Consider the following 26705-nt stretch of genomic DNA (forward strand, 5'->3'; position numbering starts at 1 on the left):
TACTAGACTCCACCATCAACTAACGAACTCGGTTCTTGTATCCATTTTTGTTGTGAATTACACTTTTTACACAGTTGCTTAGTCGACTCGGTCTTCAGCTTGACCAACTGCAAGACTAATGAATTGATCTACCGGTTCATCGACTGATTGACTTGATGCTCATCCTTTTACCTTTGCGACTCTGCTATCTGATGGGGGCTACCTCTCTTGTTTTCTCCATGGAGGAAATGACTCCCTGCGCATAATTATTCACGATGAAAGATGTGTGCCTGATTTCCCAATTGATATACAGCATCATTGCCAAAACCTTAGTTCACCAGCATTTACATTAATTACGCAAATCTTCAACACTGACATTTATGTCTTCACATCTCCAAAACTTTAGCTGGATCATAAAAATAACCACCCAAAAGCATCAAAACGATTACCTTTTAAGTCCCTAGACCAGTTATTGTACCGTGATTAATATTCACCAAACGTAGCAAAAGATAATCTCCATACACCCGAAGAATTAAAGTGAAAAATAATTGGATGAAAGAAGACAATTCAGTAATAAATATTGCAAGCACACTCAGATAATATCGTTATGTGGCGGCGAAACGAAGCCAGGCCTGAAAATATTCAACAGTTCCCTGAATCCCTGCTCCACAGTACTGAGTATTAGATTTTACAGTGGACATTCAGCATTTAGATCTCACATCACCTACCCAAGTACAAAGCAATGCAATGCTTTCTCTATAATGCTTCTACTTCACTGCCCATTGCTCATTTGCTGAGATAAAGTAAACAGTGTGATCATGAGTTCCTCTGCAGCCAATTAATAGTTGCATCTGCTGTGCTGTTCCCCCACAAAACCTTTATAAAAGTAGCTGAGCTGTTCTCCCACCAAACCTTCAAAACTGCAGTTAAGCTCCACCTCTTTGGTTAATGGTAAGTGTGTAATATATCAGGATCATGGACCCCATGCTGGACCTGTAAAACAATTTCAGAAATGTAAATAATGCTGGAGCTAAATCCAAGTTGCTTGTTTCTCGTACATAAATCAAGAGGAGGGCGAGTATTGGGCAATCATATATTCCTCTTATATCTTCATGGAGGAGCCTCAGCATTCAAACTGTTTGCATAAAACTTCAGAATCTGTTAGATATCAACACCTCTCCATGAGTAAAGCAAATAAAATCATGCATCAGCGTCCATCCTAGATATTACAGAAGTTTGTGTTGCACAAATTCTGTTCTTGGAAAAGAATGGGACTGTGGGGTACTAATATTTTCAATGGAGCTCAACCAAGGAGACCAAAAAGGCAGCACAACGTTTGCAAGTAAATATTAAGTAGATGCAGCACTGCAATCAAGTTCTATTCCCCTCCTGACTCATGTAATGCATTTCAGCCTATCGTTCTTAGGATTTACCTGAAAGGTAACAACCACGGGAGCCATCACCATTGGAGGGTCTTTCTTGGATTGAGAGTCACAAGTAGAAGGACCAGCAGACCAGAAGCCAGCCACACATCTACAGAATACCCTTCAAGCAACAAAGTTGATGAAGGGTTCCTGTGTATGATTGTAGCATTCACCAACATGGTAATGAGATATTGCAGGCGACACTCTGAAAGGTGCGGTTAATGAGGACACATTGATACAATCCCACATATAACAGTAGAATGTTTCCTAACTCTTATACCCATTTTTTCCTTTTATTCTGAATTTAGTCTGGAGGGTCGGGGCCTGGTACATCATATCTAGATCAAAATCTTTGTGGGTCTGAGAATCAAAAGTTAAGTCCAGTGAGGCAAGGACTGGAGCACGAAAGCACTTTTGATGCCCGCTGGGAGTGATCATGATGAATAATCTAAGGGCACTATAGTTCATTAAAATAAGTCCAACTGCTCAATCAAATAATTTCTACTTTCCCCCTTCAAGGCACCAGCTCCCAACCATGAATAAACCATGATTAGAAAATTTAATAAGCAATCACATGGGATAAGGATCCATGATTGAACAGATGCACTAGATCAACCATGGAAACCAGTTCTCCACTATCAATAGTAGGCCCAAAATGAGTTGATGAATCTGAATTGACTAGACAACCTTGCTACAGTGAGGAGTCTTAATAGCACTTACATAGTTGCAAAGAAGAGAAGAATTTTCCTTGGGTGGATGGTTGTTAAGCGACTGAACCTCTTATTCCTTCCCTCTCCCAAGTCTGCGAGGACAGGGCTATTAGCTGTAGATGCTACAGATAGAAGAGTTTTGTTTGGTACCAGGGGCTGCTTCAGCTGCTCCAGTTGAGAAGGCATCACTGTACACGTGGAAGGCAATCAAGTTCAAAACCAAGACAGCATTAATGCTATTTCACGGCCTCGTGCCAATGACTAAAACATCAAATTCGAAATGATATCCATTTATGGAAATGCATAATTAAATCCAGATGGTTGAGGGTGCATGAGAATGAATTTATATATCAGATTTATGTTGCAAGATTTACAATATGTTACTCAAGGGCTTTTAATTTGAAATCTAGAACTCAATTGGATGAGAATTCATCAACATGAAGTTACACATCAGATATATGCAGTAGGATTCGCAATTTGGTAGCTTAGAATATTTCAAGCCTGAATTGGGGGGTCATCAGGTAAGTTATGTGGATTGGGGCCTTGATGCATGACGCGAGGTCTCAAAATGGCCAGTATAGGGAAAATATGGGTTCTGTTGGAACCAAGATCGCATGCATTAGAACTATGTAACAAATTTAGCAGGAGTATACCATATAACGAAAAAGATAAACCACCACCTACCCACCCACCTTTTCCATGCTAACAGCATGTGCCCCACATTGATTAAAAAAAATGTTCAGGAAAAGACAATGAACTTGTACCTTTAACTACAATCTTTTTGGATGCATCATCTGTTTCTTGCTCCTCAACAGCCCGTCTCTCCATACGGTTTGAACCCTTACGAGAAAGAGCCTTCTGTAGATCACCGCCGAGCAAAATGTCATTGTCAAATAAAAAATCTTGCATAGAGCTAGAAGATCAAAGCAGAGTCAGTAATACATATTTGTTATGGTAAGTAAAAGGTCGATAGAATAATATCCAAGAAGGAATCACTCACAGTCATCTTTGGACTTCCAGAGCAGCATCTATCAGGCTGCTGTGTCAGACTTTCAATATCCAAAACTACATTTCCCACTTTATTCATGGCTGTAATCTGGCTCTGTAAAAAAAATGAATGGCATATTCAAACGAAAACCCGGAAGAAGAAAATAGTGTTAAATTATGAGTAGAAAATTGTAGTCGTAATTGCTAGTACAACTTTGCAATGGTAACTAGGTTCTCATCTTTTACAATCACACACTAGATGAATACTTTTGCAAACTTTTCACACATCTTATTACAGTCCGAAGACTACTTCTATAACCACTAATCTAAATTATAGAATGTACCACTTTAGAATTATCTGTTCCCACTTGCTACTCTTAGAATCAATAATCCTAATCCAGCTTCTTTTGTTTCAATTTAACATAATATATTTTCAAATGGCTAGCTTCTTCCATCCCTATCTCATCATTGCCAACCAGGGGCCTTCTTGGATTGCTCCCTCGTATTTTTATATCCTATTTACCCAAATTGTAGCCTGCTATAAATTGACTGCACATGACCAAACCATTATAACTAGTGCTTTATCCTTGGCAGCCAAAAACTTTTACTTAGAGTGCCACACCTGCTTCAAAATCTTTCTGAAAAGTTCCTCCTGCACCTGTTACTCAAATGCTCTTCTTCTAATTTTTTGAGAGAGACCCATATTTACACCAGAATCCACTTGATGCTCCTCCACTCTACTAAATTAGATAACTAAGCATCTATCAGTTTCTCCTTATTATTCTTCACTTTATGTTTCTGTTATCACAGTCCTTGTAGTTACATTCATCATTATGCATATCAACATCATATTTATGAAACTCTTACAGACTGTAGATTTGAGAAAGTTACTAGGCCATACAGAAACCATAAACAAATTCAGTCATATGAAAGGGTCCTATAAGTACAGATTTTTTTTCCCCTTACCTGCAGTAAAACCCCATCCATTCTCAGAGTTCCCAAGGAAAAGCTCCTGAGAGTAGAGTCCACATCAACTGCCGGCAAAGATTAACAGTCTAATTAAAAATAATTTTACATAAAAGAGAGATTTTAAAAAAATATAAACATTTTGGCAAGAGGCACAAATAAAACCTGTCAATTATGATATCTCATCTCATCCACTAAAGTTCCTATGTACCAGAGTATAGATTGTATGGTGCATTGATTAATTATATGTGCAAAATTAACATGATAACACTGTTGACCGATCTTTCTAGGCCCATCAAGAAGCCTATCAATCCAAATCAATTAATCAACAAGTTAAATGTAGAAGAATACATGTCATTTCCCCTGTGGGGGCCTAGCTAATCTAAAATTTATTGGTATTTGGTGAAGGCCACCAATGAAACCTATCAATAATTAAAAGAAATTCCATGAGATTAAAGTGAATGTTCTAAGGCATCATCTGTTAACATAATCAAATTAAGCTTGTCCGTGCTTGATTGGATCACACCTGGAATTAGGAAGTAGGGGTATGCGTTGTTATATTAATAATAATATCGTCAAACCCATACAACTTTGTTGGATGCAGGCGTAAGGTGTTTCCCTAAAAAGAGGGGTAGGGATACAAACAGATGAGATAAATATTCATATACCTCCAAAAGTTTTCTATCCAAAAATATTATAGGCTTTCAGAGAAAGTTATCCTCCACCGTCCAAAATCCCATCTTCAGCTTCAAATCCTGTAACATTGAAGTAATGAAAAATATGTCATTTGGGGGGAAAATATTTCAATAGATTAAAATGAAAATCTCAATCTTCTCAGCTATATCTCTATGAAATATTAACAAAAAGAAAAAAAAGTTTTTGTCACAGAAGAAGACAATGACGAGGATAAGGAGTTCCAACATAGCACGGGAAAGAAAAGTTTTTTGTTTTTTCCTTCTTACAGAGATGAAGAAAATGACATGGTCTGGAGAAACAAAGACGTTGGATTCTTTCTCTCCATTATTGGGAACAAAGAAAAGAAAACAACAGCGCTAGCACAGAATCATCTAAAACGATTATTTTCTCCCCATCAAATTCCTTTCAGATTTTTCTCACGAAAAGAAGATGACCAAGCGAAGAAAAAAGCCTCCTTTTTTTAACAATAGAATGCAGGTTGCTGCAAGAAAATATATAGGAAAAAATGACAGAGAAAGAAGAAAGCACCGAATGTCTGTTTAGCCTGGGGGGAAGGGAGAGAAAAAGAGAAGCGTCGATGACTTCATTAAATTTAGAAGCTTTGCAGGGAGAGAAAGATGTCAAATGGCAATCAAAGCTCCTCAGAAATCGAAGACTCCGCGCATTTTAATGAAGGAAACAACTTTTTTTATTCAAAGAAATCCAGCGGATGTCGCAAAGAACCACATTTCTCTTCTTTTCCTAAGAATCTTAAGCTAAAATACCAATGAAGATAGATCTATCCAATAAAAATCATACCTTTTGTTCTCACTGAAAAATTGATCGATTGAAGCAATAAAATCGGACCACAAAAGCCGTTGGAGACGGAGCTCTGCAGAGAGGGAGCCACAGACTCGGTGAGTGCCTGCTGCAGCGAGGGGTCAGGTGTCTCGCTTTGTCCCTCTGCATCCCTTTTATAAGACTCTCTCTCTCTCTCTCTCTTCTTGATTATTATATGCTAATAAAAATGGATATGTATATTAGAATAATCTGAAACACAAAAGCTAATAATAATGCTAAAAATAAATATGTATATTAAAATAATTTGAATCACAAAACAAATTATACCAACCTGATAAAATATATCATACCATATCAATACGGAAAGCTTACTAACACTCGATACACCAAAAAAAACTCTATACCTTATTGTATCGATATTGTTTTAGTGTCGCACGAATACAAATTCGGTATCAACAAAAAAATTAAATTGCTCTAGAAGAAGAAAAAAGATGGAGGAATCAAAATGATGTGATAATATCAAAATAAAACCTCGCTCCATGGGTAAAATGTCTGTAGGTTAGGTTGGTTCAAGCTTTAGTTGTGTTCACTCCTACCAATTTATAGCTGAGAGTTGTGTTGGTGACTTGGACTAGGTCTTGGTCTTGTACAACATGGGGCAAGCCTAGTTGGTCTCATTTAAGAATTCCAGCTCAGAATCAACAGACTCTTTCAATCACCACGTTTGAGTCAGGGGAGATCTAAACGTAACTATTGCAATCTTGGAAAAGTCATACGCCCAACCCTCTCATGACAATATTTTTCCTTTTTTTTTTTTTATAGAACGGATAGGTCATACATATCTAATACGAATATAATCTAAAAATTTAGAAAAAAAAAATATCCCAAAACAAAAATAAAATAAATGGTAAATAAAATATCCCAAAATGGAAACGAAAAAAATGCTGAACTGAATAAAAAGGCGGGCAATCAAAAGTTACACCATTAATTATCTGTTATTGCTCGAGGTGCAAACTCTGTTCCAGAAAGATTTAACTTTGAAGATGTGCGGGACGTAAATTTTTTAGTTTTAAAATAAAAGATCTTTATGATCCATTTATATATAAGATTTTATGTCATTAAATTATTTTCCCTGCATGAAATATTTGGAACTAGAGAAATAAATACCATCCTTGGGCTGGTAGGTTTGGTGGGTAACATTAACATAAGAAAGAACAATGTCAAGGACGGGTACCCTAAGCATGGGACACTGGCTAAATATTTAGAGCACCGTCGGTGAGGCCAAGGGGGCCCTTGACATTGTTCTTAGCTACCACTGCAATCAACCTCAGCTCTACCAACCAAAACTATTCTATTTGCCTCGGTTGGTGTTTTCTCCCATACCAACCATTAGCAACAGAGGGAGTGCATACTTTTTTAAGGCCAAAAACAAAACTTGGAAGCTGAAACGACCTTAGCTTCCTCACAGTCACAGTTTGTGAATAAGACAAAGGTGGAAATTTAAGCTAGCAGAATCCTAATAAGATAGTAGGCAGTAGCCAGTTGGTGCATTAGTAGCAGTAGGTGGAGTTACTCTTTATGAAACAACGGTTTCTATGGCAGAGCTGAGGGCTGCGTGGGCAGATTTTTTATATGCAATAAAGCATCTCAAGACTTTCCGCATCATTTTTGAAGGAAATTCATTGAGACGACCCATATCTTTAAAAAATCTAATAGTACTGCTGATTGAATGCCGATTTATATGGCTAATTATATAGGAACTAATTTATCGACTTCATTTAAAAGCCTATAAGTACTTTCAACTAGCTAGGTAAGGACCATTACATGCTTCAAATAAATGAATGCTGGATCTTCTAGGTTCCTTTGGAAGTTCCCACTGGGTGATGGTCCCACAGATATGGGTAGTCTGGAACCCTTGTATAGAAGATCCAAATTCTCGACTAAATTATGTATAATTAAATAGTTTGTATTGGTTCCAAATTATTTTACTGCCATTCTGTTGTTTGAAGCTCACAAGATGATCTCTGATCTCTGATCTCTTGACCCTTGAGCATAGGCACGTATCTTGTAGGCATGCGATCCTTTTTCTTAATAGAGTTTTTTGTATGTATATCTTCCGAAATATATAAAATTGTATGAATCTCTTCATAAATTTGCTATTTGTATGTATATCCTCATAAAATACTTATTTTATATATATACTTTTCTTTTACTTATATATATATATATATATCCATACTTTCTTTTTCATCTCCTTTTTCCCTAGTTTTCCTTCTCTCATCAAATCACATTCTGACTAGGTGTCACATTGCCATGGAGACTTGGAGGCTCGTTATCTTCTTTGCAATCTGTTTCCTATGGTGGTTGGCTTCTTTGGAACATGAGGAATGAGTGCCTATTCCATCAAATGGCTGTTCATCCAAACCGAATTGCAGATTAGGCTACAAGGCTTTCATCGGAATTTTCTTGGGCATCCATTTCACCTTTTGTTCCTTCTTTCTTTCATAAATGGTACCGGAAAACCTTTTTTTTTAAATACTTTTTTGTCGTACTGTTTTTAAGTTTAAGCTGTTCATTTGGGTGGGAATATAATTGTCTTCCCTTTCATTAATTGGTTTGTCTGATTAGCTCCTAATCCTCAGATTCGATGCCTACGACAACAACAACTTAATATTTTATAAATTACTAAAAAATATTTTATTAATCTAAATATCTATAATTAATTTAAATTTGATATACTTTAATTTTTTAAAAATAATAAAAAATATATAAATGTCATATATTCAATAATGATATTTATATCAAAATCAAATGAAAAATAGCATTATCAAAAGGATCACCTAATATTCAACTTGACCGAGTCAAGATCTTAAAAAAAAAAAAATGACAATGTGACTCGATTTTTTTTTTGACCGTCGATCTAACTGAATTTAAATTTCTTACTTCTAACTCAAATCAATAGATCAGAAGAACTCGGATAGGCAGCATTGAAGTGCCAAAGTATAAGAATGTGGTTAACAGCAGGATCAAAGTCTTGCCGGGATTGTGAACAGCATTTCTGCTAAACCTTTACAATTTATTGGCCCTTGTTGATCGTAGGGTTAGTCAGCTGCTGCACTTCAAAACATAGACTAGTTCTGTAGAATTGCACCAGGGATTTCGATCACCGAAAATCCTTGGTGATGCGGGGTTTTCACCCCGGCACCAGCCCACACACCGGCTGAGCAGGAAAAGCGACTGCGTCCCTCCCGAGGTATTGTCCGCTCTGGGCAAGCCCCGTGGGCGCGGAGCTCGCACGGGGTGCGCACCCACCTGCAGGCGCGGAGCTCGTACAGGGGGCTTGGGCGACCCTCACGGTTTTGTCCTATAAAAGGCGCCTCGTCTGAACGAGAGAGTGCTGGAGCAGCTCAGCTCGGCAGAGCGATATGGTATTGTCCGCTTTGGGCCCCGTGGGCGCGGAGCTCGCACGGGGTGCGCACCCACCTGCAGGCGCGGAGCTCGTACAGGGGGCTTAGGCGTCCCTCACGGTTTTGTCCCCCGTAGGGGCGCCTCGTGAGGAAAAATTTTGCACCTCCTCATTATAAGGCACAAACCTTTCCGCTGATTAGCCGATGTGGGACTAAACTGGGAACCCCATCCCACAACACAGCCCCCCAGTGGGAAGGTCTGTGCGCGGGCGGGGCCCTTCCTCTAGCGCCATCTGATGCGGGGTTTTCACTCCGGCACCAGCCCACACACCGGCCGAGCAGGGAAAGCGACTGCGTCCCTCCCGAGGTATTGTCCGCTCTGGGCAAGCCCCGTGGGCGCGGAGCTCGCACGGGGTGCGCACCCACCTGCAGGCGCGGAGCTCGTACAGGGGGCTTGGGCGACCCTCACGGTTTTGTCCTATAAAAGGCGCCTCGTCTGAACGAGAGAGTGCTGGAGCAGCTCAGCTCGGCAGAGCGATATGGTATTGTCCGCTTTGGGCCCCGTGGGCGCGGAGCTCGCACGGGGTGCGCACCCACCTGCAGGCGCGGAGCTCGTACAGGGGGCTTAGGCGTCCCTCACGGTTTTGTCCCCCGTAGGGGCGCCTCGTGAGGAAAGGTTTTGCACCTCCTCATTATAAGGCACAGACCTTTCCACTGATTAGCCGATGTGGGACTAAACTGGGAACCCCATCCCACAACACTTGGTTTTGTCTAGATTCCAAATTTATCAGCTTTTCAACTTCACAGGTTAAAAACAGTAGGGTTCTCAGCTTTTGGGTGACAAGGAAGGCCCTCTTTTGGAGGTGCAGCTCCCACAAAGAACAGAGTGACAAGGATCTATGTAAGAAGCCAAATTCGGTTTATGCTACAACCTGGCTTGGGCATTATACTTACCATATGATGATGCATTTGAATGTGTTTGAGAGGGTGATAGGATGGGAATGGCCAAGTAAATTAGCATGGTTGAGCCATTAGGTCTATATAGCAGGTCGGCATGTCTCGATCTACCTTTGTGTGGTTTCTGTTATTTTTTTTCTTTTTTCTAGTTTTTTCGTAGGGACACTATATATACTCTTTTGAACACTTTTTTTTTTTCATCTAGGCATCTCATTTTTCGTTAGAAATTTAACCAGGCTGGTATTTCTCTCTTCATTGTAGAAGAGGTGTTGTGTTCCGATTTTTGGATATATCTCGAGTTTTAAAAGTAAACAATATTCATGCAAGACTATCCTGCAAATGCTGATCCCTTGGCCTACCTAAGATATGGTCTTTTTAATAGCCCATCTAAGTCCCAATTTATGGATCTCTCAGTATTCTCCCATAGGATTGGGGCTAAGGGAGTGTTGGGGTTGATATAATATATGCTTAAGCATGCTATCCAATTCACAAATTCCATAAAAAATCTAGCCTATTTCTGCTGGATTATTATCGAAAAAAGCTTCCTATGAGCAACTTAATTTTGATTCAACAAATATAGGTTAACACATTTCAACATCAATCAATGCAATTTAAGAAGAAATTCAGGTAGATGAAAGGAATCTAAATTATACCAATAAAACTGTTTTTGCCAAGAGGAATTATTACATCATTGTTCGCAATATATGCTTATACCTTGGGACTTGAATGTTTGAGTAATTGACCATGAATACTATATACATTAGATGAAATTTTTAGGAATTTAGTTAGTATCCATATCTCAAGCATAAACTTAGACTAGTCAATATCTAACATAGACGTGGGCTACCCCATCGAAAAATGTATAAATATATTTATTCAAGGATGATTTGATATCTTTAACGTACATACTATTTCTTGGGGAGAAGGTAGGGGCTGGGATAAATAATGGCGTATCATCCCTTGACCAAACTATTCACTCTAGCCATTTTGATGATTGTTTTTTTTGAAAAAACTGGGGCTAAATATTGAGACGCAGAATCTATTTCTAAAATATTATAGCTAAAACCACTTCAGATCAAACCAAACTAACCTGAGGCTTAGCCCATTCTAAAATATCCTCAATAGCTTAGAGGTTTTCTATTTAAAAAAACGAAGAAAGGAAAGAAATAAAGTAGGAGGAGGAAGTAATTTATAATACGCCCAGATTCTGAAAAATAAACGAATGACGCATTAAAGTAGAAGGAGACAAACAGAGGTACTCTTGCCGGTGGAAGAAATTCCATCGTCGTAAGGGAAGGCCTCGGTCAATCAACTCACTGCCATTGACCAGGGGAGGGGGGAACAATCTGACGAGTGAGATCGTAACACGTGAACAACAAACCATACCGATAGGTTAATAGTTTTCTGGATTCCGGAAAGTGAATAATTCAATATTGAAAGTGAAAGTCGACGTTCCTGATAGATCGAAATCCTTCCTTCAGGCAAGGTTAGACTAAACAGTTGGTCAGGCAGAAAGATCCGGTGGTCTTATTGGCGCATACCACGGTGGGGTCTTCGACTGGGGTGAAGTCGTAACAAGGTACTACGCCCATACATTCTTAAATTTTCTAAGAATGTATTTGGAAAATCAAGCACTATGGATCTGGATCGTCCATTAGAGTCAGGTAAGCAGTCCATTTGGATATATAGGCCATAATTATGTAAAAAAAAAAAAAAGGAAGACTTCTATGGATCTTTCTTTTCTTCCTGTAGCCCAACAAGCCCACGCATGGGATTTAGACTAAAATTAGATAGAGTTAGGAATCGAGTCTAAGTCGGGTCAAATATTGGTTGGGTCAAAAGTTCGCCAACCGAATCCGACCTATTTATTAAAGATATGAAAATTTTAAATTTGAATCCCATCTATTTATTAAATAGGTAACCCAATTCGTTCGCATAACTTATTGATTAGATAAGTCAAGTCCGTTAAATAGGTTAAACGAATTTTTAACGGATTAAATAGATTTAAACATATTAAACATGTTCAACAGATTAAGTTAAATTGGTCAAAAATATCCATGTTAAACCGTTTTAAAAAGTTAAGTAATGATCTGACCCAATTATTAAATGGGTCAAGACGACTTAAACCGATTAGGATCTAAACTTGAATCCAATTTATTTAATAAACATGACGGGTTGATCCGTTTTTGATTGAAAATTATAGGTTATTCATGAATTAGATTGGCGGGATTTAGCTGCATTGTCTAAAAAGATTAGGCTTACTGGCCTTTTTTATAAAACGGCCTATAAATGGTGTATAAATTCGAGTCTACGGGGCAGAATGGAAGTATTGCCTTTAAAGTCAGAATGAAATTATTCTCACACCATCCGTGAACCAAATCTTATAACTTCTAGGGTGAAGCCCATTTGGGTGACCCATTAGCCGGCATTGCAGTCGAGCTCGATTGGGTTTAAGTGTTTTAATTAGTCCAGTCGGGCGCCGGTAGGTGGAACATAAAAGATTTCTAAATTACACCTTTCTCGATACATAAAAGTAGTTTAACATGAAGCTTAGGATAGAAGTTGGTTAAGAGGTGGAACTTGAGCATCAAATCAAACCACTTATCAAAAAAAAGTGAAATTAGCACCAAATCTAACCAGAAGATCCATCCTTTAAACTGAATCCAGTCATTTATGGCTGTAGCTGGGTCGCACCCTGATCTCCTCACCCACGGCGTCTTCCTCGAATCGCAGGGCCCCACGTCATATCACGTAGACGTGATAACCAATCAGATGACTCCCTTGTTCTGACGTCCGCCAACACGATGGCTTCCATCTGCTTCCAACTAATGCTACGGGGCCCAAGTCCCTTACCAAACTTTGGATTGCAACGTGGCAAGAGAAGATTGGTAAGCCGGATGATGATCAGGAAACGAGGAACCGTGCTTTTGTGACACATGTCCACCCAAGCGCTCTTGTCAGCGAGCTTTGTTTTTTCACATGTTTGGGTGCCTCGTAGCATTTAAAGTTTGCGGCCACGTGCACCCGGCGAGGCCGACCGCCACAGCTGGCGATTTCTGGTGGTGCGGGGCACCACATTGCGCCCCCAAGGAAGGCACCCCCAAACGCACCCAAACCACCACCCAGACCCTAAATCCGACACGCAAAACCTGTGACCTGTCCTTCAAGTGGGACCCACACAAGCCTGGAGATCTGCCACGTGTGAAAGTCCCCCAGCGGCACTCTTGCCCTCATTAAAAGTCCCACGTGTGGGCTCACCACGCCTGACGCGTATTAAATGACCATTCCCCCTTCTTGCTTTCTCGACTAAAAAGCAGCTTGGAGCTTTCAATTCCCTCACTCCTTTCATGAGCTCGCTCTCTCTCTCTCTCTCACTCAATCCTCTTCTTCTGCTAGCTGGCTTTGATTCCCATAATGCTTGTCCCCATGATCCACTGAGACGAAGTTTTGACGTTTTTCATAGGCTTAGATTTGCTCTTCTGAGCTCCTGCATCTGGTTTGTTCTTCTCATTCTTCCAAGTTTCTTCTAAAATTTTAGCAGTTATAAAGAGTTTTTCCTGTTTGTTAGAGTTGGGTGGCATGGATTCGCGCACGGCCATGGAGCTCTGGAACCCCATCGGATCTCATGCCGGAGAGAGAGACGAAGGCTGAGAACGACTGCAATAAATAGGGGGGCCTTCAATGTCCCGATGTTTGAGTACGGAAAAAAACCGTTTTATTTATAGCTTGGAAAGGTTGACAAATAGGAAGAAAGCCATCTCTGAGCCCAGTTCGCGTGAAGCCATTTGAATGCTCGGAGATCGACCGAGTCCCCCACCGAGCTCGCTCGGTTGTCTTTCCCTTTCCTGGAGAAGCTATGTGACTCCAAGGAGAAGCCATCCTTTTTTCTGATACATGGCGGCTTTCAGTACACTGGAGAGTAACCTCTCGCCGCATTGATTTCCATCTACTTGTTTCTTTACTCTTTTGCTTGTACTCGTCTCCATGGAGCCAGAGACCATCTCTCCGAGGTGTTTGCTTCTCTTTCTCTTCTTCCTCTGTTTCTTTCTTGCTCACATTTCCTCTACTAGAGCTAAATCTAGCGACGCGGAGGCCCTTTTAGCTTTGAAAGCCTCCATTGATCCCTTGGACGCCATCCCGTGGCGGCGAGAGGCCTCGCCGGAGCTCTGCAATGGGTGGTACGGAGTTAGGGAGTGCGCTTATAATGGGAGGGTCACCAAGCTTGTGCTCGAGTTCCTGAACCTCACCGGCACCCTAACCACGGAGATCCTCGCTCCCCTCGACCAGCTCCGTGTCCTCAGTCTCAAGTCCAACTCCCTCTCCGGCGCCATCCCCGACCTCGCCCCTCTCGCCAACCTCAAGTCCCTCTACCTCAACGACAACCGCTTCTCCGGCCGGATCCCGGCCACCCTCACCGCCCTCCACCGCCTCAAGGTCGTTGTTCTCTCCAGCAACCTCCTCTCCGGCCCCATTCCAGTGGCCTTCGCCGGAATCCCCCGGCTCTACACCCTCTGTCTTGAAAACAACCTCCTCACAGGCGAGATCCCGCCCTTCGACCAGCCGAGCCTCCGCTACCTCAACCTCTCGAACAACAATCTCTCCGGCGAAATTCCGGCCACCGAAGCCCTCGCCCACTTCAACCGCTCCTCGTTTCTCCACAATCCCAACCTCTGCGGCACCCAAATCAAATTCCCCTGTTCTGGAAAACCGACCTTTCGGCCCTCCAGCAGTCCAGAATCCCCCACTTCTTCTGCCACCAATGCCTTCCCTCCTCGTATCGCTTCTAATCACAAAAAAAGCAGCAGAAGAAGACTCGTTGCCATCGTCGCCGGCCCCATCGCTGGAGCTCTAGTCCTGTCTGCTTGCCTAGCATTAGCCGTGTGCTTGGTGTTCAGAAGAAAACGGCAAAGAGTAGCAGGGGGGAGTAGAACTCGGGGAGTTGGAGTGGACAAGTCCTTAGAAGAAGGCGGAGGCGGAGGAGGAGGAGGAGGAGAGGAAGGTGGCGGCGCCGGCGGTGAAGGAAGGAAGGGGGGGTTCTCGTGGGAAGGGGAGGGTCTTGGAAAGCTGATGTTTTGTGGGGGTGTCCGGGAGATGTATAGCTTGGAGGAGCTGCTGAAGGCGTCGGCGGAGACGCTGGGAAGGGGGACGGTAGCGAGCACGTACAAGGCGGTGATGGAATCCGGGTTCATCGTGACGGTGAAGCGGCTCAAGGACTCGGCCCGGCCGGGGGTGGAGGAGTTCCAGCGGCGGATGGAGGAGCTCGGCCGCCTCCGCCACCCCAACCTGGTGCCCCTCCGGGCGTACTTCCAGGCCAAGGAGGAACGCCTCCTTGTTTACGATTACTTCCCCAATGGCAGCCTCTCCTCCCTCATCCATGGTATGCTCTCTCTCTCTCTCTCTCACATTCATTTTTTTTCATTCACCACCCTGAATTCTACTTTTTTGGTTTGGCGTCTCCTCTTTTTAATATCAAAACGGTGCACCACTGTGTTCACCACCACATTCCCTAACCAACGTGGCAAGAGGTGATTGGTATGATTGATGGAGATTGTGGCATTCACTTGGTACCCCCCTCCCCTCTCCGAGCTACAATGGATGGGGAATTTTGTGGTGTCATAGATTTTTTTTTTTTTTTTTTATAATAAGCAAACGTTTTCAGTTAATATACTTGGCGTCTTGATGAGTGTGTAGTATAAGATGAGCCTGGAGCCTCATTTATGCTGGCCGAGATGCATGGTTTAAGAAATTCCACGGAGTGAATTAAATTCTTTCATGTGGCGTATGCAATGCTGCAACGTGACACGCACAATGCATTGCCACCTTTATCATATTTATTATTACTACTACTTTAGAAAGGCCCAACGTGTGATGCACGGTGGACTCAGATTTATAAAGGCTGTAGTTGTTCTGATCACGTACGACTTTTGTGCTTGCATATCTACAAGCCTATCAGTTATCAACTTAAAAGTGGCCTTTTATGGTGAAAGGAAATCAATATATTGTAATTTTGAGCATTAAATTTAGCATTCTAGTGAATAACCATAACAAGATACAAGAAATAGGGTAACGAATCTCCATCCATGCATGGGTGGATAGGTTTGTGTCCTGCCTGCATAATTCATTTTTGTTAATGCAACAAGAATCTTAGAACTTGTGACATTAGATTTACGGTTTTAGGCCCTATTTGGAGAAACTGTTAGTAGTAGAGCTGTTGGAAGTAGAGCTGTTTGAAGCATAGCATTTATAAAAAGCTGTTTGCTGTTTGGTAACTACATTTTTAAAGTGCTGTGGTGCTTTAACATGTATTTGGTAAACAAACTGAGAAAGTATTTTTATGTGTCAAAATGACCATAAAGGACATTACCAATATTATATAATAGAACATAATAAAATATAATATGTATTAATACATAAATATATGATATAGTATCATATTAATGTAATATAATATAATATTATTATAATATAGTATTATAACATTATGTATTATAGAATAATAATTTAATATACTATTAAATTATTTAACATAACATATTAATGTATTTTGATATAATGTAATATAATATTATATTTATAGTATAATACAATAATAAATATATAAAATATTATAATTATTAGTGTAAATTAATTTTTCATCCTTCTAATGACCATTTATCTCTCTAACAAATTTTCTAGCTAGATGATAAAATTGGTTAAATAATTACTAATATTTTTATTTATTTATTTATTTAGATCAGATTATTTGCCATCACTCATTATTTATTTATTTATTTATTTATTTATTTATTATTTTATTTAAATATAGAAGGGTCCTGGCCATGGGTGGTGGTCGGCATGGTGGCTGCCATCATGGGCAGCCACGAGCTCCTAAAACAAAAAAAAAAAAGAAGAGGTGGAAGAAACAGAGGCGGCGGCGTTGAGAGGAAGAAGAAGATAGAGAGGGAGAGGGAGAGGATGGGTGAGAGAGGAAGAGACGGGATGAGGGTTTTGGGGGAAAAAGTGTGATTTAAATGTGGATATTTTGTTCCAAAAAATAGCTTCTCGACAAAGTTGAAAACAGCGTTTTCGAAAAGCTCCAAATTGAAGCTTTTTTCTAAAATCTAATAATTTTTCAAAAATTTTATCAAATATTATTTTCTATCTAAAAATATTTTTGGAGGATCAGAAAGTATTTTTCGACCTTTCAAAAATTCAGATAGGACCTTAAGACCACCGAGAGCAACGAATTCTAGGGTAAGGCAACTCAACCAATAATGTGATACACTTGTTTTCACAAATTTAGATTGTGTAAGGTTTTCCGTGACGTCTTATCAACGTTCCTTGTCTCCTTCTCCGGGCTGGTATGGGTGCTGTCTCAGGAAACGTACGTTTGTCATCAACGAGACTGTTAAATTATTCCTAAAGTGTGAAGAGCAATAGCACTCTTTGTTCGTGCCTCCGGATAAAATACAACTGGAACAAATCACGAGTAATATTCCAAGCCCACAAAGTCACAGAGTGTGGGGTTTGGGGTCAAAAGATACTGCCGTCCTTGCCTAGTTATCTGACCAAATTAAAACATTAAGATCCATAGTCGTTATCATTAGATGGCCTGCATCAAAGTAAGAATGGGTAGTAATACTTGTTTGGCCTGACCTGTTTCAGCTCTGTTGTATGAAATTATCCCTTGTTTACTGCCTTTTCTGGTGAACCTTTTTGATGAGCAAGGCCATTGCTGGGACCTGTCTGTGTGGTTCATGCATTAGACCACTCGGGAGAGCATTGCACTAATTTGGCTCATTCCCTTTGTTGGTTTGCTTCACTCGCTCTGGTGCTCTCTCATCATCCTCCTCCTTCCTTTATGCCTCCACTTCCCCTTAGCTACCTTCACACTCCAGGCAAAGTTCATGGGAAGGGGGAAAAAAAATTCAGTAAGTATAGATTTCGCAGCTAAGGAAGTATAGATGATTATGATTTCAATAAGTATTTTTGTAGTTTTAATCGACGTATGTCGATTTACTTTCTCCTTGGTGAAGAGAGTAAAATTAAAGCACAATCAAGGCACATATATTTCTTTTTTTCTTTTTTTTAGCTGAAAAGATATTTTCTTTTTAAATAAACTTATCTATAAGAGTGAAAACGGAAAATATACTCTCTTTTTTTCGGTGTTAATAGACTGAATTGGCATGGTATATTGTCATGTTTGCTTGTTGCATAAACGATTGCGAACAAAATAGGGGGATATGTACCCAAAAAAATGAAGATAGGGGGATGATGACTGATGTGCGGCTGTGATTTATTTCAACAGGATCTCGGCCTTGTGGGAACGGGAAGCCCCTCCACTGGACGTCGTGCATGAAGATCGCTGAGGACGTGGCGGCCGGCCTCCTCCACCTCCACCAATCCTCCCCGCCCGTCGTCCACGGCAACCTCAAGACGTCCAACGTCCTCCTCGGCGGCGACTTCGAGTCCTGCCTCACCGACTACGGCCTCGTCCCATGGCTACTCCCCTCCCCCGACGACGACGTCCACCTCCCCTCCTCCTCCTCGCTCTTCTACCGCGCGCCGGAGACCCGCCACCCCCGCTCCCGCTCCTTCACCCCTCACTCCGACGTCTACAGCTTCGGCGTCCTCCTCCTCGAGCTCCTCACCGGGAAAACCCCCTTCCACGACCTCGTCGAGGAGCACGGCGCCGACATCCCCCGGTGGGTCCGCTCGGTGCGCGAGGAGGAGACGGAGTCCGGCGAGGAACCGGTCTCCTCGGGGAACGAGGCCTCGGAGGAGAAGCTGGCGGCGCTGCTGAACGTGGCAATGGCGTGCGTGGCGGTCGACGCGGGGCGGCGGCCGACCACAAAGGAGGCGCTCAGGATGATCCGGGACGCGCGGGTGGAGGTGATCGTGTCGTCCAACAGCAGCGAGCATTCCCCCGGGCGGTGGTCCGATACGGTGCAGAGCTTGCCGAGGGAGTACGGCCCCGAGCATTTGACTTTCGGAGAGAGGGATTGATTTGGGTCTTGCTTGGGTTTTTGAATTGTTCTTCTCTTCAACGGTCAAGTTGCAGAGTCACTGATTCAGTGTGGTGTGGTGTGGTGTAAATCTTTAGAATTTAGCGATTTTTGTTCCCCCTTCATTTGTTTTCCTATTGGATTCTGCGACACAGTGGCTGTCTGATTACTATGTCTGGATTCGCTAGTAGCCATCAAGAGCTGTAATCCCTCCAAAAGCTGATATTTGAGAGTGGATACGAGAGCGATAGATCTGATATAAATAAATAACATTACTGTACAAAGAGATACATCCAACTGATACGTGACCCCTCGGAAACTTTGGAGGACATAATGCCCTGTCCTCATGTTTCTGCAAGGGACAGCCATGTTTGCTTGAAAAGGATATCTCTGAGCAAGTGGTATTTTGTATAGTGTGGAATTATGGACCCATGATCCAGCAAAGAGGAAGATAATTGCTAAAGAGCAAAGACAATGCAGCCATGTTGCTCGAACCAAACAACTTACGTGCATCTGTGCACGACAATAAGAGCAAGTACGGACTGGTACTCCAGCTCAGAGGCAGATGATGGCTAAGCGAGCAGAAAGAATACAGCTACATGTCTCGGGGGGGTTAAAATGCCTATGTCAAAAAGTAGTGTAGTAGTGAGAGTTACCAACTGGTGGTCCAAGATAGAGAGAGAGAGAGATAGTTGCTGAATGAAAGATAACGATGCAGATAGTTTTCTGGCATGTCCAATCATGCACTATAATGGAGAGAGACTCCAGAACAGGAGAGAGAAAAAAAAAAGCATTAGGAAATCCTTGGTTGCAATTACATTCAAAAGGAACAGAAATTTGCTGCTTCAGACTAGCCAGTCTGTTAACATTTGCTTAATTCCATGCGATATGACAGGCAGCCAGAATTAAAAACTTTAATATAAACGATTGGGCAGGCTGAGATGGAAATTGGCATTGAACAAAACATTTTTGATGCACAGAAAGGAAGAAAACATTCAAGAAGCCTGTGAGAGACGAGCACGAGCTGCAGCTCTTTCTAATGCTCTTGAACGTTTGGCTTCCATGCGGGTGGGTCCTTTGCTCTTCTGTAATCTGACTTTTGCTGGGCAATGTCACAGTATTAAGTGCAAGTGCTACTTGATTTTGTGGCTCTTCCAGAGATCTAGGCTCTGGGTTTACTTCAGAAGCAGCTATGCCTTGTGAAGCTTGAGAAGGTTCCTGCTGCAAGTAGTGGTGTGGTTCCTGCAGTTGGAAATGGCATTTTCAAAAAAAGAGGTGCTATATTCTGGACAATTTTAGATACGAGAGATTGTAATTGTCGTGCAGGTTGAAATTTACGGTGTCCTATATATGAGGTAACAGAAGTTGTAAAAAGACCAAGGTAATACATGGTGAACAGAAAATCAGCACATATCTCTGATGCCAGTCAACTTGTTTTCAACCTTTACAATGTAAAAACTAAAGATAAGAGGCCAATATGACTAGCATGAGAATAGAAAAATTTTAACTCCCTGATCTGCAGAAGAAAGATTCACTCCAAGATGCAACTTGAACTTCGAGGTCAATGATTGCAATCATTATTGATCACCAATACTTTAACATGCTTAAAGTTGGTACATTGTGCTACTATGAGTGAAAGAAGAGTTCCAACTAACAAGAAAAGTCATTGAACATAAAGTAGCTTTTAAGCAGCGAACTCTAGCTTACAAGATCATTCAACTTACTCGTAGACTTCATGCAGAATAAGGGCCGTCTAACTTTGAATGAGTTCGATCTGATAATTCATGTTTTCACCGGAAAGTATATAAATGCTTCAAAAAATATTGCTGGTTCTCAAATCATTCATGGATCATTGATCTACATGCAAAAAAAAAACAAGGCAAGCCTTGTCATGTTTACTTGGAGAGAGCTGATTGTTCATATGCATTCTACAATGCCGTTATGAAATCCTCCACAAAGCACCCTCTTATCTTTCTCAATGTACCATTCAGTCTCCATATTGCTCTAGTGTCTGCTTAGCTACCTAATCAAGATCATTTCCATTATCCACAATCTGAGTGATTCTTCCTGATTCTATGACCTATTAGCCCTATACGTTAAGTTTCCCTACTACATGCATTTTAAACTCAACAGTCCCCACTTTTACCATGCACACTTATTTTTTGTATGTTGTTGAAACATTAGGGAAGTAAAACAAGATTTATTAATTTTTAAATATTCTGAGGAATAAATATTGAATGACTGACGTTTATATTTTCCTCCATTCTATCTCCTAATCTCAGCTAGACAAATACTTATTGAAGATTACACTTCCATTTCTCATGCAAGTATTCATTTATTAGCCTTTGTGTTTCCCCAAAGTCATAGGTACTTGACATATTCATGAAATTTCAAAACAATTTTAACCAAATTTAAATTTGCAAGACTGAAAAATAGTTCACAAATGGCTTCGCAATCTACAATATACATTTTGGAATTAGCATTAAGCACATGCTACAATATTCTTGAGTATCTAACAGAAACTGTATTTAGAAGCAAGAATTTTCAGCACCAGTTATGAACATATTTAGGTGAGGGCATATGCACAGCTAATAACTTAATCTGGAATCAAATGTTCAATTACAATCACAGAGCTGTATTGTGCCGGTAAGGATATAGTATGGAATCTAGGAGTAAAGAATCACTTAAGTGCACTTAAAGAATTAAATGTCTAAAAAGATAAGAAATATAAAAAGTATAGGAACGTTCTAGCTTAAAGCAAGTTAGAATTGGTTTCTCTTATATTCAAGTTTATATAAATACAGTAATTGAAAAAATGCATGCAAAAATCAATCCCCATTTGGATTCAGAGGATATCAAATGTTTAATCAATAAAGTTCTGTAGAAATGTAGTTTTCTATTTAAGGAAAGTAATCATCTAATATGAAAATGTAATTTTTGACAAAAAAATTCTAAATTGAAAAACAAGAGCATGGATTCAAGTCTGCTGAGATAATGGTTGCTATGCTTAAGTAAATGCGCAGTACAGGTTTAATGCTTTGTGGGCTACTAGCTGCATACAAAGTTGAAGTTACTATAATTTTTAAGAGTACCAGTTATTTAACAATCTGTTATTTGCAAATTAATCAGTGCATGGTATCTGTTTGACAAAGCTGCATTCAGTAAAAAAGACTCAAAAGGAAAGAACAGCAACTTTGACCATGAATATGATGCCCAAGATATAGTGTAGGTCTCATTGTGAGTATCAAACAGCTAGACAACTTACCTCAGTAGCCTTTTGATAGATCTCATTAAACGTATCTTCTTGCATATCATCAGCATCATGACTCTCCAATGGCGGATCTACCGTATCGGCAACTCGGTCCTTCCCTGCAGCACCTTCTGTGGCAATAGATTGTTTATAGAAGATTTATGAATATTTTCATTACGTGTTGTTTATAACTTCTGCCAGATATTAAACTAGGCCTAAAAACATGATCTACCATTTGCCATATGATGGTGGTTGCTAATAATATGGAATACTGACCTTGTTTCAGGTCTAAACAGTGAATAATCTCGTGGAAAAAGCCGTTTACACATCAATATGCACACATAGTTAGGTAATGCACATCTTATGAATTTTGACATAGGAAACAGGCCCAACATGCTGCTCAAATGGTGACATTGTCATCAACAAGTGTCAAAAGTTCTTTTTCTTGAGAATAACACAGTATATAATCTTATTAACCAGCTTCAAGCAGCGATAGTACAGTGGCATGTCTGAAATACAAATTTTGCAACAATAAACTAGTTTAAAAAAGATGATCACCAAGAAATTGTGTTGATAAAATATTATTTTAAATTAAAAATTCGTACATAGATAATGTTACATACTATGTCACACTATGGAGCAACTTGTTCAACCGGTGATTCATGCAATTTTGTGGGATCTCCTCCTTTGGCAGCTCTATCTCTCAATTCTGCAATGCATCTCTTCATAAAACGAGAAAAATAAAAAATAAAAAAACAGTTTAAGTTAGAGAAAATTAAGCAATACTAGGGGAAAAGAACGTAGGGCTTGGAGTTCACATTATAATAGTAGAGATGATGCATAAATAGGTTTGCAAGCTTTAGTTGGAACCTGAGAAAAAAATCAATCAAGAGGGTAGCTGGGATAAGAATACAATTGACAAGTTGCATGGATTTTACTAATTCATTCAGATTCAGCATTCAAAAAAAACATACACACAAATATGCAAGATTATCCTCGCATAAAAAGCCACTGAAGCAACTCCTACACCGACTTTGCAACTTGTTAATAAAGTAACCTACAAAGAAAAAATAAACCTTATATTCATAAAATCTGGTTAAAGATAACAAGCAACCATGAATCCTGATCTAAAATAAATCACGCCAGTCAGAAAATGATGAAAATAACTAAAAATCTCTTAAGATGTCAGTTACTATCAATATCCACATCTCAATTAGAAAAAACATGATGGATGGAGATGCAATGAATGGAAACTAAATTTTAATCTTTTGAATAGCAATATTTGCACAAATCTTCTTAGAGATTTTATTGAATACCTATGAACAACCCATTAACCATAGATATTTGAATATCTATTCATAGAAATTTTATTACCCAAAAAATTGTTTGCTGAAGGTGTAAACCAGTAATTTTACATAGTACGACAAACTTAAATTGAATCAAGAAATCACATGCTTTTACAATTGAAAATGATGACAACAAACTAACACATGATGAGCTCACATTGATTTTCTATGCTTGTAAGCTCAATGGAGCAATCTTTTCTCCTCAACCAAACAGTGGTCCTGATTGATTCAATTAAGACCACAAAATCTTGAAATTATTGCTCTGTATTAGGGAAAAAATGGTCGCGACATCAAAGTAACCAATAAGGACAAGTATTATTACAAAACATACGGGTGATATAACCTTTCCACAAAAAACGGCAATTAATCTTATCCTTGAAAACATGATTAGAATATAAAAGTCGTGCTGGTAAATCATGAAAAAGTAAAGCAAGAAGCATCATGGAGATCTCTTTAATGCCTTGCAATTGGAAAAGATAATACAGATTCTCACTTTGAGTGAAGAAATAAAGAGCAGCATACATATAGTATAAGAGATTAGAAGTTGCTTTCAAAACAACTGATAACTAATCTACAGGAATACCTTCATGCAGATTGACATATACATGCCTCCTTTCCGATAAACCTCGTGTACCCAGCTAAATAAGGTAACTTAGATTGTTGAATAAGCAACAACGGGCTTGTGAAATGGTTTGATATGAATATTTTTTGAAGCAATTTCAATTTTAAGGTTCAGGTAAATACATAGCATGTCCTTGGAACCAGAACTAGTTAGCCTTTTTCTTGCATACGCATGTTAGAGAAAACAATGATATCTTATGCCCCCAGTTAGCTTTCATAATAATATATCAGAAGTATCATTGATACACATCACCAAGAGACATGGTAATGCATCATAGTTGTAGTCTAAAATCTTTATAAATCTTTACATCTTAGTGTAACCAAGAAAAAAATCCCTACATCTTTGTAGAACCAGCTTACCCTCAACTTTGTGCACAAATTGATCAAAGGAACAGCGAGGGATCGAACAAGCGTGTCATTGCACATGTAGACTAATCAAATTACCCAGACCAGTGACCTGCACAAGCAATGCAAGTGCTCATTCCTCATCGGAGGCCCGAAGAAAAAGACCAAATGGACAGATTTGTAGATTTGTAGTAAACTTGCAGCTATAGCAATTCAAGTAAGTAGTACCCATCTACACAAGTAGCCCTATAATATATATTTGCCCCAGAAAACAAATGACGATGAGTTAAGAGTTCACATCTAGAAATGAAGGCCTATAGAGAGGTTTGAAGCCTTGGAAGACGAGAAACAACAAAGCAATCCCAGTTAGAGCAAAAAACATAACAAACAACCTCAAACTAAAAGTTACGGCTTTTTGGATGCAGGGCTGGGCTTTACCAAAGAAGAAAAGACTTTAACTGCTCGAATGTAATAAACAAAGGGAAATCTGATACGGGAGAATAAAGAACCCGTTACTCTGAGATCATGGATTACCGCAAATAACAATAGATTAGAGAATTGGGAGAGATGCAAACTAGCGGAGCTGTTACAAGAAATGGAGATATAGAATGTACTTGCAAACAATCCACGAAAATAGTCTCGAAATCGAAGGCAAGGTGGGAGTTTCACCTCGTAACCACGGCCATGATCCTTAAAGGAACGGGGGAAATGGCGGAGGACAGCCGAGCCGAGGCCATCTTCGGAGAGCAGGTGGTCGGGCGCGAGCTCTGGCCTCGTCCTCGGAACCTTCTTGGCGGCGGTTGAAGCAGTGGCGCTGGGCTTCCCTGAGGCTGGCTGCTGAGAGAATTTGGATGAGAAGAAAGGCAGTCACGCGACTAAGGCCGCCCCCCCGGCATCCTTCGCCGCTGCGGCCGCAGCTCCGCCTTCCGCCGCCACACTTCTCTGCATCTCTCTGTCCCCCACCTCGCCGTGTCCGTGACTTTTTAGGCGGGAAAGGAAGGCGCGCGATCTTTTTTTTTTTAATTATTCTTTTAATTTACATGTGGGCTTTTTAATTTGATTCGGAGGTTTCTAGCCGGACTAGACCGACCCAGCCCATCAGGTTGGATCCTAGCTTTGTCGGTTCGGTCAAATTCCGTGCTCGCTAGAATTCGTAGACAAAAGCCATCTTGTTTACACGAAATTTTCTAAAATCTATCATCAATTGATGACACTTGTCTAGCAATAGTATTAGATGGATCAATAGATGGATAGTGTCGCCACTTCTTTAGATCAATAGTACTAGATACATAATTCTTATAAAATAGCACGACACCCTCTCGTAGTTTGATAGAATGCCGGTGAAGGGCTGCCGGCTGAATAAGTTCAATTTTGGGACTCTGATCCAAGGACACTAAGGCGGGACTGGTGTACGAATAGCAAATATGCTATTTGTTGCTACCAAAATACGAGCTGCTGAATCAGTGAGGTCGGATAGAACCTGAGATGAACCATGAGAGAGATTGTTTGGACTCTGAGTTAAACAATTGTACATAAAAGTGTCGGCAACTATTGAGATTGAACTTAGCTATGGAGGCTTGCTTGGCACGACTTGTCTGACCTAAAATTGAAAAAGGAAGTCTATTTGCCAGAGTTTGTCCAATAGGAGTTCCTTTAATGTTCAAGCAAGCTAGATTTTGAATGAACAAAAGAAAGTTGAGAAAGTGGCGGAAATTGAGACAGTGTGAGCTGTGCACGTGGAGAGAATTAACTACACCGATCGTATAGTAATGAGCGATTCACTTAATTGGTGAGATAACGATCGTACCTTCAACCACAATTAATTACTTTAAACATACTTGAAATAGAGATAAATGACACATCATTACTGGTCGGTCAACTTGCTCTGATTGGCTCGACGGTTCAAATCGGTGCCTTGATAAACATCGAAGTCAACAATTCGGTTGACAATCATGGCTAGAACTTAGCTACAAAGATTGCTAGCTTGATTTATGCCGACGTTATCATCTTAGTTAATTGCTGAGATTATTACTTCGGCCAGGTACTGAGATCAGATTAAGGAATATAGACCACACCAATATCCTTACCTTCCAACCAACTCCTTCTTCTACATTAGCGTATAATTTTCAGAAATTAAAATATTTATTAATGCAATAACTTTTTGGTTATTTATTTAATGCAAAATAACAAAATCATTCTTGTATTATATCTTTTTTTAAGTATATCCACCCTCAAATCTCATAGCTATAAGGC

The 26705-nt window shown here is 40.2% G+C and overlaps 2 protein-coding genes and 1 pseudogene across 3 annotated transcripts; 1 reads left to right on the top strand and 2 right to left on the bottom strand.

Moving 5' to 3' along the window:
* Nucleotides 1-511: 511 nt before the first annotated feature.
* Nucleotides 512-5836, bottom strand: LOC103723857. Of its 2 annotated transcripts, none has more exons than XM_008814945.2 (7): nucleotides 5561-5836; nucleotides 4735-4821; nucleotides 4067-4112; nucleotides 3114-3215; nucleotides 2878-2971; nucleotides 2124-2301; nucleotides 512-972 (listed from the first exon to the last, which is right to left on the bottom strand). In XM_008814945.2, exons 3-7 carry the CDS (start codon nucleotides 4085-4087, stop codon nucleotides 906-908), a joined length of 462 nt encoding a protein of 153 aa, XP_008813167.1. In that variant the 5' UTR covers nucleotides 4088-4112; nucleotides 4735-4821; nucleotides 5561-5836; the 3' UTR covers nucleotides 512-905. The 2 variants fall into 2 exon arrangements, with proteins under 2 accessions (XP_008813167.1, XP_008813155.1); XM_008814933.2 differs by having other exon boundaries at nucleotides 4067-4134.
* Nucleotides 5837-12473: 6637 nt separating this feature from the next.
* LOC103723877 (inactive leucine-rich repeat receptor-like serine/threonine-protein kinase At1g60630) lies at nucleotides 12474-19026 on the top strand. The gene is made up of 3 exons (XM_008814958.4): nucleotides 12474-13402; nucleotides 13475-15283; nucleotides 18194-19026. The coding sequence occupies exons 2-3, from the start codon at nucleotides 13891-13893 to the stop codon at nucleotides 18889-18891; spliced, it is 2091 nt and encodes a 696-aa protein (XP_008813180.2). The 5' UTR covers nucleotides 12474-13402; nucleotides 13475-13890; the 3' UTR covers nucleotides 18892-19026.
* A 673-nt stretch (nucleotides 19027-19699) lies between these two features.
* On the bottom strand, nucleotides 19700-25304 carry LOC120104458 (annotated as a pseudogene).
* Nucleotides 25305-26705: the final 1401 nt, after the last annotated feature.

This window comes from Phoenix dactylifera, chromosome 18, assembly GCF_009389715.1.
Source record: "Phoenix dactylifera cultivar Barhee BC4 chromosome 18, palm_55x_up_171113_PBpolish2nd_filt_p, whole genome shotgun sequence".
In the NCBI taxonomy this organism is placed as follows: domain Eukaryota; kingdom Viridiplantae; phylum Streptophyta; class Magnoliopsida; order Arecales; family Arecaceae; genus Phoenix; species Phoenix dactylifera.

What these genes read in the sequence shown, in the direction of transcription:
- LOC103723877 (XM_008814958.4), top strand. Translation starts at nt 13,891, where the DNA reads ATGGAGCCAGAGACCATCTCTCCGAGGTGTTTGCTTCTCTTTCTCTTC. An exon ending in CCTCTCCTCCCTCATCCATG is followed by an intron (nt 15,284 to 18,193) that starts GTATGCTCTCTC and finishes TTATTTCAACAG; the next exon opens with GATCTCGGCCTTGTGGGAAC.
- LOC103723857 (XM_008814945.2), bottom strand. Translation starts at nt 4,087, where the DNA reads ATGGATGGGGTTTTACTGCAG. An exon ending in CTGGAAGTCCAAAGATGACT is followed by an intron (nt 2,972 to 3,113) that starts GTGAGTGATTCC and finishes GGTGATCTACAG; the next exon opens with AAGGCTCTTTCTCGTAAGGG. An exon ending in CAAAAAGATTGTAGTTAAAG is followed by an intron (nt 2,302 to 2,877) that starts GTACAAGTTCAT and finishes CCACGTGTACAG; the next exon opens with TGATGCCTTCTCAACTGGAG.